At 45.4% G+C, this 13301-nt stretch overlaps 1 protein-coding gene across 1 annotated transcript in view; it reads left to right on the top strand.

Annotated features, from left to right (window-relative positions):
- The window catches only part of LOC126248783 (SET and MYND domain-containing protein 4-like), a 146495-nt gene that overhangs the window by 71264 nt on the left and 61930 nt on the right, over positions 1–13301 (top strand). The window contains exon 4 of the mRNA XM_049950158.1: positions 7982–8102. Within this exon, the coding sequence (XP_049806115.1) occupies positions 7982–8102 (121 nt within the window). The remainder of the gene's footprint in view (positions 1–7981; positions 8103–13301) is intronic.

Here is a 13301-nt window from a genome sequence, read left to right as displayed (position 1 = left end):
TGCGTTGGCCTGGGCGATCACCAGATCTGTCTCCAGTCGAGCACATATGAGACATCATTGGACGGCAACTCCAGCATCATCTAAAAGCAGCATGCACAATACATGCACCTTTGCATTCAACGTTCTGGGGGTTACACCGTTAACTAATGTACCAGCATTTCACATCCAACAAAGGTTATTGGTCCTCCAAGTAGTTGCTGTTGAGCAGTTTGTTTAGGTTTAAGATCAAAGGTGTCTACATTCTTGTCAACTCTCATTATAGCTCTCCAATCCTCCAAGTGGTGAATCACTTCCTCGTACTGTAGCGATTGTAAACCATGAATTACCACTCACAACCTCTGTGGTAGTGCAAGAGAAATTAATCTTACATCCAACAAAGGTTATTGGTCCTCCAAGTAGTTGCTGTTGAGCAGTTTGTTTAGGTTTAAGATCAAAGGTGTCTACATTCTTGTAAAGTGGAAGTCTTGATCTTCGATATCTTCTGCGTCGGTAAGACATGGCTGTCTGTACTGAGCGGCATGGCTTATCAGTTGTGACGACAGCAGTACCATAATTCTTATTTGGAATTACACCAATAGAAAACGTACGATAGCTTATAATATCTCTCTGATTATAGCTCTCCAATCCTCCAAGTGGTGAATCACTTCCTCATACTATAGCGATTGTAAACCATGAATTACCACTCACAACCTCTGTGGTAGTGCAAGAGAAATTAATCTTACATCCAACAAAGGTTATTGGTCCTCCAAGTAGTTGCTGTTGAGCAGTTTGTTTAGGTTTAAGATCAAAGGTGTCTACATTCTTGTAAACTGGAAGTCTTGATCTCCGATATCTTCTGTGTCGGTAAGGCATGGCTGTCTGTACTGTGCGGCTGCCTCGAGTCGAATGAGCATGCTGTTGCCTCACGAGCGAGACTGGGCCCCTAGCGGATGTGGCTGCTGATAAGAGCGCAGCAGCAGCCAATCAGCGTGCAGCGGAAGGGCGTCGCCGCAACGGAAGTTAGTCTTCTGTAGCGGATCATGCTTAGTTAGAATTCTCGCGCGATCCTCGAGCTCTGGCGGCAGCCAGGCGAAGCTCGTTCAAGGTCACCCGCCTTCGAAAGCATTATTCATAAGTGAAGACAGCGCGCGCGAGAGTTCTAACTAAGCGTGATCCGCTACAAAAGACTAACTTCCGGTGCGGCGACGCCCTTCCGCTGCGCGCTGATTGGCTGCCGCTGCGCTCTTATCAGCAGGGGCCCAGTCTCGCTCGTGAGGCAACAGCATGGTCATTCGACTCGAGGCAGCCGCACAGTACAGACAGCCATGCCTTACCGACGCAGAAGGTATCGAAGATCAAGACTTCCAGTTTACAAGAATGTAGACACCTTTGATCTTAAACTTAAACAAACTGCTCAACAGCAACTACTTGGAGGACCAATAACCTTTGTTGGATGTAAGATTAATTTCTCTTGCACTACCACAGAGGTTGTGAGTGGTAATTCATGGTTTACAATCGCTATAGTACGAGGAAGTGATTCACCACTTGGAGGATTGGAGAGCTATAATGAGAGAGATATTATAAGTTTTCGTACGTTTTCTATTCTCGCGATTACATTAACCTGTGCCTTTTTTTAACACAACCTATCCTCAAATGGCGATAGTATTTATAAATTGAAAAAACAGACCTGAATTTGACCATTTTGTTAACATACCAGTAGTTCAAAATTTAAAGTTACAAAAATTCTGTTTTAAATGTAGATTATCTTTATGAGAAAATCACATTACAAAACAAGTTATAAGTTTAAATATATACTTCTGAAGATTCTGCAGAATTAACCGCTGCACAAATATTTATGAAGACAAGTTGTGGTTTTACATATCTGCACAAATTAATTTTATTTATGTTGCCGATTCCTGCCACTTCAGCATTCACAGAATGTGATATTTTCTGTGATAAATATGAAGCGGCGCGACGAAAGAAACAAACCGTCTTTGAATTTTATAAAAAACAAATTTTTCATGTATCTTAAGGATAGACTGCAAAGATGCTCTAAAGCTGTTTAGCAGTGACAACTATTTGTTGAACACTGCTAAAATCAATAAAAATATATTTTTAAACAAATTAATTAAGCAAAATAAATAATACTTTATTTTGATAAAATTACTTTTTCCCCTACCTTGAACAACCAATGAACTTTATTTGCTCCAAAACAAGGTAGCAACCCTTGTTGCAACGTGTAGATCGTAGGCACGCCCGTCTCGATCTCAGATGACAGCTCACCGTACAAAATACTGGTCATCTCCTTAAAAGAACACACTGGTTACTTTGATGAGCTATAGATGGCGTAGATGTGCTAGCAGAAGTCCATGTGATCCTCCACCGCTGAAGTAGGTCATCGCAGTTGTATGAAATCATCGGAATACGATCGAGCGACCTGGAGACGTGGCATAATGGCTGAAAAGAGCTATCGTATTGGGATGTTCCCATGACCACGCCGTCAATGAATTTGCTCGATTTATCGGTGTATCAACACAGACTGTTCACTGTGTCTACAAAGGAAAGTGTACCAGTCACAGCCACGTTACTCGGAGCAATGACAGTGGTCATAAAACACCCTAGCCGCCAGAGACTGGAGACGAGAGGCACGTTGTGTGAGTGAGAGTCGGTTTCAAACGCGAGGTTAACTGGTGCTGTCAGTGAATGCAGGTTCCTCATAGCAGCACATGAAGCTGGACAAGCACACAAAGACTCCTCAGTATCTGACCGGAGACGTATAGTGTGACCCGATGAGTCGCGATTTTGCCTTTTCAAATGACGCGAGGTGTCGAGAGCTCCAACGGCCCTGTGAGGCGTTTGTCCTCATAGTGTGTGGAGTGTGTCGTTCAGGCTGGACGTGAGTCTGTGACATTTTTGGATGTTTTTGTACCATGACTTTGGCCCACTCAGTCAGGTTACCATGCTCATGAATGAGGGTGTACGAAGGCTATTCGTGACTCGATCGGTCGCGAAATGGAAAACAAAGTGAAAATCAAAAATGTTTTATTTGCAACAGTTAGTTATACGAGGGTTGTTCGGAAAGTAAGGAACGAAATGGAAACCACAGTGAAACTTAAAACTCTTTTCTTTGCACATTTAGCTACACCTTCCAGGTACTTCTCTACATAGTCGCCGCTCCGACTTAGACATTTGTCGGAGCGTTATACCAAATTTTCAACACCGTCGTCATACACTACTGGCCATTAAAATTGTTACACCAAGAAGAAATGCAGATGATAAACGGGTATTCGTTGGACAAATATATTATACTAGAACGGACATGTGATTACATTTTCACGCAGTTTGGGTGCATAGATCCTGAGAAATCAGTACCCAGAACAACCACCTCTGGCCGTAATAACGGCCTTGATACGCCTGGGCATTGAGTAAAACAGAGCTTGGATGGCGTGTACAGGTACAGCTGCCATGCAGCTTCAACACGATACCACAGTTCATCAAGAGTAGTGACTGGCGTATTGTGACGAGCCAGTTGCTCGGCCACCATTGACCAGACGTTTTCAATTGGTGAGAGATCTGGAGAATGTGCTGCCCAGGGCAGCAGTCGAACATTTTCTGTATCCAGAAAGGTCCGTACAGGACCTGCAACATTCGGTCGTGCATTATCCTGCTGAAATGTAGGGTCTCGCGGGGATCAAATGAAGGGTAGAGCCATGGGTCGTAACACATCTGAAATGTAACGTCCACTGTTCAAAGTGCCGTCAATGCGAACAAGAGGAGACCGAGACGTGTAACCAATGGCACCCCATACCAACACGCCGGGTGATACGACAGTATGGCGATGACGAATACACGCTTCCAATGTGCGGTCACCGCGATATCGCCAAACACGAATGCGACCATCATGATGCTGTAAGCAGAACCTGGATTCATCCGAAAAAATGAGGTTTTGTCATTCGTGCACTCAGATTCGCCGTTGAGTACACCATCGTAGGCGCTCCTGTCTGTGATGCAGCATCAAGGGTAACGGCAGCCATGGTCTCCGAGCTGATAGTCCATTCTGCTGCAAACGTCGTCGAAATGTTCGTGCAGATGGTTGTTGTTTTGCAAACGTCCCCATGTGTTGACTCACGGATCGAGACGTGGCTGCACGATCCGTTACAGCCATGCGGATAAGATGCCTGTTATCTCGACTGCTAGTGATACGAGGCCGTAGGGATCCAGCGCGGCGTTCCGTATTACCCTCCTCAACCCACCGATTCCATATTCTGCTAACAGTCATTGGATCTCGACCAACGCGAACAGCAATGTCGCGATACGATAAACCGCAATCGCGATAGGCTATAATCCGATCTTTATCAAAGTCGGAAACGTGATGGTACGCGTTTCTCCTCCTTACACGAGGCATCACAACAACGTTTCTTCAGGCAACGCCGGTCAACTGCTGTTTGTGTATGAGAAATCGGTTGGAAACTTTCCTCATGTCAGCACGCTGTAGGTGTCGCCAGCGGCGCCAACCTTGTGTGAATGCTCTGAAAAGCTAATCATTTGCATATGACAGCATCTTCTTCCTGTCGGTTGATTTTCGCGTCTGTAGCACGTCATCTTCGTGGTGTAGCAATATTAATGGCTGGTAGTGTAGAATGCAGCTGCCTGTGTTTTCCGATAAATCTCTACGCTGGTCTATAGCGTGTAGCTTGCGCCCAAGTGTTGTCTTCGTATCCAACATTTCATGTGAACAGAGATGATACTCAGGACAAGCCAATTGTGGCTGTGTTGTAGGTCATCGAACACTTCCCACCGAAAAGGCTGCAGGAGCATCTTCACTGCCCCTGCAGAGTACGGCTGAGAATTGCCATGAAGAAGGAAGTGCGTGGCAGTTGTGTTAGGTGTGCTGCATTCATTAAGGCGAAGCCTCTCAGCGGGCGCTCCTACTTGGCGGGAGCATCATTGTTCTAGGCACCTTTACTCGCTCACAGTGCGCTCACAACTGAAAAGAGCGTCTTGATGCGATCGACGGGCATACTAGAGTCACTGCCCAAAACATCTGTAAAAAGCCTCGTCGGAGTTTCACAGTGGTTTCCATTTCGTGACCGATCGTTCCTCACTTTCCGAATAGCCCTCGTACTTCCAGCAACTTCTATTCATAGTCGCCGCTCCGACTTACCTAATTGTCGTAGCGTTGTGCTAACTTTCCAATACCTTTGTCACATAAGGCAGTCTCCTGTGCTTTCTGCCAGTTCTCTACACTGGTCTGCAGCTCATTGTCTGTGCCTAACTGTCGCCTTCATAGCCAGCAGTTCATGCGAACAGAGATGAAACTCAGATGGTGCCAAGTCCAGGCTGTATGGCACATGATCGAACACTTCACCTCGAAAATGCTACAGTAGCATCTTCATTACCCCTGCAGTGCGACGCCGAGAATTGTCATGAAGAAGGAAACGAATGATAGTTACTTTATGTGGGCTGTATGAAATCTGGCGAAATCTCTCAGCAGGCACTCATACTTGGCGGAAGACACGATTTTCTAGGCACCTTTATGTGTTCGCTGTGCGCTCAGAACCGTGACGTGACGCGATCGACGGACCTTCCCAACACATCTGTGGAAAGCTTCCTCGGATTTTCATTGTGGTTTTCATTTCGCGACCGATCGGGCCTTAATAAACGAATAGGCCTCGTATATGTAAATAAAACCGCCTTTTCCTGCTGCCACTTAATTTATTTTTCCCAGACGCTTTGCGCCTTTTTCTTGCTCTAAGGCAGGGCTTAACAACTGGCCGGTTTTGAGCGCAAGTACTCGCGTCTGCTCAGGCACGTGCTCGCGAGCAGGTGCAAGGTCGCGGAGTGGGGAGGGAGGGGAAATGCGCGCGCACGTTTGAATAGGGCCGCTGCGTGCCTACTGAATTCGCGCCGACTGTGTAACGTTTAAAGTACTACGATCAGCTCTAACAGTCACTTCGCTGGTTAAGAATCGTCAAGTCACCGTTGTGTAACCCCAACCATGCTTTCGCAGTTCAACTCCCATTGGGAGGAATTTTATCTGTTTACAGAAAAAGATGGTGTTGCAAAATGTTTAGTATGTCACAAAACGCTGAATTCTTTTACGAAATTTAATTTGCAGCGACATTATATTTCGTACCACGCGAAAGACTACGGATGTGGAAAATGTGATGGACCAGATCGTGCACAGGAAGTTATTAAACTTAAAAGGAAGCTATCCGAAGAAGATCTGGACGACGAAGAAAAATCAACTGAGGCAGCTCTCAGAGTGAGTTACAAAATTGCTTTGCTTTTAGCAAAATCCCTGCGCCCCTTCACTGATGGCGATTTAATAAAATAATGTTTGGTAGTTGCAGCGGAACGTTTGTGTCCATCTCAAGTTGAACAGTTTCGGATTGTGCCATTATCTAACATGACCATTATGCGTCGCATACAGGACATGGCAGACAACGTCCAGATCCAGCTTGCAAATATCTGTAAAGATTTTATGGCGCATACTCTAGCGCTGGACGAAAGTGTTGATATCACTGGAACAGCGCAGCTTGCCGTATCTATTAGAGGTGTTAATACAGATCTTCAGGTGAGGGAGGAGCTCCTCGATGTAGTACCCATGAAGAACACTACAACCGGAGGTGATATTTTAAGTAGTGTTGAAGAAAGTGTTGAAAATATAGGATTGTCGTGGAATTCTTTAGTTTCAGTGTCTACAGATGGTAGAGGCATACACTAAGCTAATAAAATTATGTGGCACGTGTACATTCTCCTTTATTTGTTTCATTTGTCGCAGTAATAATTCGTGAGTGATATCCCTGCAGGTAGCCGCGGATTTACGTTGACTGGCGGCAGCTGTTGTGTACGCGAAATGACTCTCCCCACTCCCCGCTCTGGTCCCGTGGTGGGGGTAGCGTGCTCGCGCTGCTCCGTGCTCGCGCCTTGCTGCTCACAGCTTGCTCCGCGAGCACGTATGTTGTGAAGCCCTGCTCTAAGGCATCATCAGTTGGCTGATTTTCTGTGATCTGCATTTCCTCTCATGTGGTCTGGAGGTGTGCGACCACTTTATTACCGACATATAAGCACTATTTTGAGTTCCGACCTCTTTCGCACTGTTCACCAGGTTACTCCTTTTTTGTGGTGTATTATTATTCTTCTGCCACTCGATATAACTATTTCTTCAGACACTGTGCTTTTAACAACGAAAAATATTGAAACACGTAACGACCTTGCAATATTTACGTTGTTAAAAGCACACTGTCCGAAGAAATAGTTATATCGAATGGCAAAAGAATAATAATACACCACAAAAAAGGAGAAACGCAGTGAACAGTGTGAAAGAGGTCGGAAATCAAAATTGTGCTTATATGTGGTCAATAAAGTGGTCGCACACCTCCAGAGCAGATGAGAGGAAAAGCAGATCACAGAAAATCATCCCACTGCTGATGTCTTAGAGCAAGAAAAAGGCGAAACAAGTCTGGGAAAAATAAATTAAGTGGCAGCAGGAATAGGCGGTTTTATTTACAAAGCAAGTAATTCTGTGCTTGCTGAGGAGCCTGGCCACGCAAACAAGCTTGTTAGCCCCCGCATATTTCAAAGCGTTCAACATCTGCATGATGGGTATGCTGCCTTCCAAGATGATAATAGCCGTGTTCATAGTGCTACAGACTTACGTTCCTAATTTGAAGAAAACTCGGAACCGTAGCGCATCTCGACTGGCCCGCTAAATCATTCGATCTTAATTCCACAGAAAATGTCTGGGACTGTCAGGAACATTGGATGAAACGCAGCGATATACATCCCAGAAATTTGGCGCTTCTGCGGTATCTAATCACCAACGAGTGGTTTCATCTGGATATGGCATACCTGAAGAAACGTGTGGAGTCTTCCCGGCCGATATGTGACCATTTTCAAAGTTAAAACCATGGTTGTGTCCCAAGGGCGACTAATCTTTTGCCCAGTGTGCTTATCTGCGAGGAGCCAGCGACTAGCTTTGCTGTGGTGGTGTGTGCAGATGCAGGCGCAGCTGCTGGGTGGGCGCCACGCCGAGGTGCCCTGCATGTCGGCGGCTCTGCTGGTGCGTCGGGACCCGCAGCGTGGTCTGCATCTGGTCGCCGCGCAGGATATCCCAGCAGGTTTGTTCCGCAATCGCCAAAGCCGCACCTCCACATACTGACAATATCTAAAACCTTCATCACGCAGGTTCTGGCAGCCTCTTGCGGTTGCTCGACTACCTCCCAGTTATTATGATCAATGACAGAAAATGAGATGGTCCTGCGCAGAAGGGACGAGTAGTGGAACATATAGAAAACATCAAGAAATAAATTCAGTAGGACTTGAGAGAGCTATAGAGGGTAAAAACTGTTGGAGAAGACAAAGATTGTAATACACTGCCAGACAAGAAATGTGAAGCACACAGAACACACGATCCGATGACAGTATACAGGGTGTAAATTTAAAGTTGGCAAACCAGAATAACTCGAAAAGTAAGCTTCACACGAAAAAATGTGTAGAATCCAAAGTTGATTATTTTCGAGGAGGACATCTGCTGGTGCAAAAATTAGCCCGCCACCCCAGCCCCACTTTATTGTCTTAAACAATTTTTTTGATTCTTGGTAGTTGGCGCTGTAATTCAAGAAAATTAATGTTCTCATTTTTGGGTGGAAAATGGTTACGTATAAATAAAAAATACTTATTTACTTCGTAAATTTTGATTCGCTTAAACTAAAACCCTCCCTCTTTCCCCATAGGGTGGGGTTTCAGAGAGAGGAATTAGAGTTTTACAAATGTTGGCCCAAATATTTGGGTCAACATTTGTAAAACTCTAAATCCCAAATATTTGGATCAACATTTGTAAAACTCTAAATCCCAAATATCTGGGTCAATATTTGTAAAACTCTAATTCCCAAATATTTGGATCAACATTTGTAAAACCCTAATTCCTCTCTCTCAAACCCCACCCTATTGAGAGAGAGGGAGAGTTTTAGTTTTAGCGAATCAAAATTTACGAAGTAACTAAGTATTTATTATTTATCTGTAACCATTTTCCACGCAAAAATGAGAATATAGATTTTCTTGAATTACAGCGCCAACGACCAAGAATCAAAAAATTTGTTTAAGACAAAATGTACGTAGCTTTTTATGTAGAATCTGATTCTACAATAAGTAATGGGGGTTCCCATTTGAAATTTTAAAGTTGCCTCCCGCCCCACCCTCAGGGGGCTAATTTTAGCACCAGCAGATGTCCCCCTCGAAAATAATCAACTTTGGATCCTACACATTTTTTTCGTGTGAAGCTCATTTTTCGAGTTATTCTGTTTTGCCAACTTAAAATTTACACCCTCTATACTGAAGTCAAAGAAACTGGTAGACCTGCTTGATAGCGTGTAGTGCCCCCGCGAGCACGAAAAAGTGCCGCAACACGACGTGGCATGAACTCGAGTAATGTCTGGAGGGAACTGACACCATGATTCCTGCAGCGCTGTCCATCGATCCTTAAGAGTAAGAGGGGGGTTGTGGAGACCTCTTCTGAACAGCATGTTGCAAGGCATCCCAGATATGCTCAATAATGTTCATTTCTGAGGAATTTGGTGGCCAGCGGAAGTGTTTAAACTCAGAATACTGTCCCTGAAGCCATTCTGTAGCAAGTCTGAACGTGTGGGGTGTCGCATTGTCCTGCTGGAATTGCCCAAGTCCATCGGAATGCACAATGGACATGAATGGATGCAGGTGATCAGACAGGATGCTTACGTACGTGTCACCTGTTAGAGTCGTACCTAGACGTATCAGTGATCTCACATCACTCCACCTGCATACGCCCCACACCATTACAGAGCCTCCAGCAGCTTAAACAGTCCCCTGCTGACATGCAGGGTCCATGGATTCATGAGGTTGTCTCCATACCTGTACGTGTCCACCCGCTCGATACAATTTGAAACGAGACTTGTCCGACCAGGCAACGTATTTCCTGTCATCAACAGCCCAATGTCCGTGTTGACGGCCCAGGCGAGGCGGAAAGTTTTGTTTCGTACAGTCATCAAGGGTAGACGAGTGGGTCTTCGGCTCCGAAAGCCCATATCGGTGATGTTTCGTTGAATGGTTCGCACGCTGACACTGGTTGATGGGCCAGCATTGAAATCTGCAGCAATTTGCGGAAGGGTCGCACTTCTGTCACATTGAACGATTCTCTTCAGTCGTCGTTGATCCCTTTCTTGCAAATTTTTTTTTCAGCCCCAGCGATGTCGGAGATTTGATGTTTTACCGGATTCCTTATGTTCACGGTACACTCTTGAAATGGTCGTACGGGAAAATCCCCACTTGTTCGCTACCACGGAGACGCTGTGTCCCATCGCTCGTGCGACGACTAAATTCAAACTCACTTAAATCTTGATAACGTGCCATTGTAGCAGCAGTAACCGATCTAACAACTGCGCCAGACACTTGTCTTATATAGGCGTTGGCGACCACCGCGCCTTTTTATGCCCGTTTCCATATATCTGTATATGATTACGCATGCCTATACCAGTTTCTTTGGCGATTCTGTGTAAATTCGGTACCACTTGAGAAAACTATAGAGGGTAAGAACTATTAGACAAGACAAAGACTGTAATACACTGCCAGGAAAATAAGTGAATCACCCAGAATACACAGTCCGATGACAATGTAACTTCGTACACGTACACAAAATCGACTGGTATGTACATCATTAAAATCGCAACTCTTTGTCACAGGTAGAACGGCCACCAGAGTGCATTAATGTAGTTCATGTTTAGTGTTGTTACCAGGCTTGGTAGGAGGTTTTGTAGCGTGAACAGCGTCAGATTTTGAGTGATCTCTGTGAAGGACATGGACATGCTGCGTACTCGTGTGAGGCAGCGTTATCGACACTTGATAGAGTTGCAAAAGCGCCTAGTTGTGGGTCCCGATTTGGCCGGCTGGTGGAATCGTGCAATATCCAGATTTTTTGGCATTCGGATGTGGCAACAGCCCGGTGTTGGTCTGCATGGGAACGTGAGAGCTGGACTGCTTATCGTCAAGCTTCCGGTCGACCAGGTCTGATCACAAGGCAGGATCGCCGTATTGTGCACCAAGTTCATCGTAACCCCTCACATCTACTCCTGCTATCCGCGAACAAGTAATGGATTCCCTGCAATATTCTGTGTCATTGCGCACCATTGGTCGGAGTTCAAAAGCGGCCGGACTACGGAATTACCGTCCCATGCAGAGGCTGCCATTAATATCGCTACACAAGCGGTTGCAATTGGAGTAGTTGCGTGACTGGGATGCATGGGCTGCTAACGAATGGCGTCGAGTTGTGTTCAGCGATGAACCGCGATTATGCACCACCACAGAGCACCATCGTCGGCGCGTATGGCAACGACCACGGGCGGGATACCATTCTTCCGATTTTTTGGAGAAGCACGGCGGGGTCATTCCATGTGTCATAGTGTGGGAAGCCATCGGTTATGGCTGGTAGTGGTTGTAGCCCAGTCAAGGAACACCAAAAATGGTCGAATATGGGACAAACATATTCTGCCGTCAAAAAAAAGTGGGAGTGTCATAAACAACATATTAGTCATGACTGGTGGAGTGTGAGCGTGGAGGCGGGGGTGGTGGCAGAGGTAGGCGTTTAAATGTCATTTCCTTATGTTTTTCCTGAATATCTCGAAAACCGAGGTTTCTAGAAAAAATGTTTCCTGGTGCAAAATTAAACTACATTAAATTTCCTGCAAAAAAGATCAACTTCAGTTTTCTCTAAGACTAACAGTTTCCACGCTGATGCGGATGGAGAAATCGCTAATTATTAAAAATGGTGTTTTAATGACATAAATTAATGTTTATTGTTAAATAAATTGCGTTAAGTATAAATGTTAAATGTATGTGCCACATACAAATGCAGTAAAACCATAATTAGGGATAAATTGTGTTGTGGGGGTGTAGCAAGGTGGAAAGAGTGGGTTGAGGTGGAGAATCGATGACTGAGGGAAGGAAAATTGCCAGATTGTGGTCATCCACGCCCTCCTTTCCAGGTTGCAAACTGAAGAGCGAGCAGGCGAGTCCCCCTTTCTCTAACTTACTATGTCACAAAAAACAGGGCGATTCCGTCTGACAGCAATCCTGGGCGTTTTGACTTCATGGTGTGTCGCAGTTTCTGCGAAGTGTCTTAATAGCGCTGTGCATTGGTTGTGGTTTCACGCTGGAGGTACTCATAGACCAGACGGCCCCTGCATTTGAAGAAGAAGGGCGTCATGTCCGTACCGGAACTTGTGTGAGTAGCTTTGTATTTCATTGGAGAAGGAAATGTGGGATGTTTCGAGCGTTAGCTTCGCCGTTGGCCCTCGGGCTGTTGGAATGCTGTCGGACGGAACTATCCTGTTGCATTGCCAGTGACACGAAACGTATGCTTTAGCGGTTTGCTTGGGAAACGCTGCAACTTCCTCCGTATAGCCTGGGTCTTTCACCGTGTGATCTATACGTCTTTGGCAACCTGAAGAAAGAAACGTGTTCCGATTCCCGGCGGGGTCAGGGATTTTCTCTGCCTCGTGATGGCTGGGTGTTGTGTGTTGTCCTTAGGTTAGTTAGGTTTAAATAGTTCTAAGTTCTAGGGGCTGATGACCATAGATGTTAAGTCCCATAGTGCTCAGAGCCATTTTTGAAAGAAACGTGTTGCCGTCGGTTTCGGTCGGAAGAGGAAGTGCAAGAGTGGGTGAAGTTGTGGGTCAATGAGCGGCCGACTGCGTTCTACTAAACAAGAACTGATCGTTTTGTCTCCCAGTGGGATAGATGACTTAATGCGTGTGGTGATTACTTTTGAATGGAACCATAGCATGGTCCCGATGCTGCGGGTGTTCAATTTCATTTGGCTGTTTCTCATATATCAATTAACTTTGCAGTGATTCGATAATTAAAATGGGTCAGTACTACTGCATTTTCATGTACCAAGGAAAATTGCATAAGGGGAGTTCAGCATTTCTGCTTTTGCTTTGCTACTATTAGTTTCAGATGCTGTGTCATCACTGATGTCTGGACACTAACACTGATGCCGCTGACAGCTTTACATACAACCACAATTTATTTGGGCTTTGTCACAGATCTTCAAAAAAAATGGTTCAAATGGCTCTGAGCACTATGGGACTTAACATCTATGGTCATCAGTCCCCTAGAACTTAGAACTACTTAAACCTAACTAACCTAAGGACATCACACAACACCCAGTCATCACGAGGCAGAGAAAATCCCTGACCCCGCCGGGAATCGAACCCGGGAACCCGGGCGTGGGAAGCGAGAACGCTACCGCACGACCACGAGCTGCGGACCACAGATCTTCCGATAAG

Source organism: Schistocerca nitens, chromosome 3 (assembly GCF_023898315.1).
Source record: "Schistocerca nitens isolate TAMUIC-IGC-003100 chromosome 3, iqSchNite1.1, whole genome shotgun sequence".
NCBI lineage: Eukaryota > Metazoa > Arthropoda > Insecta > Orthoptera > Acrididae > Schistocerca > Schistocerca nitens.
This window is presented reverse-complemented; position numbering and strand designations above follow the sequence as displayed.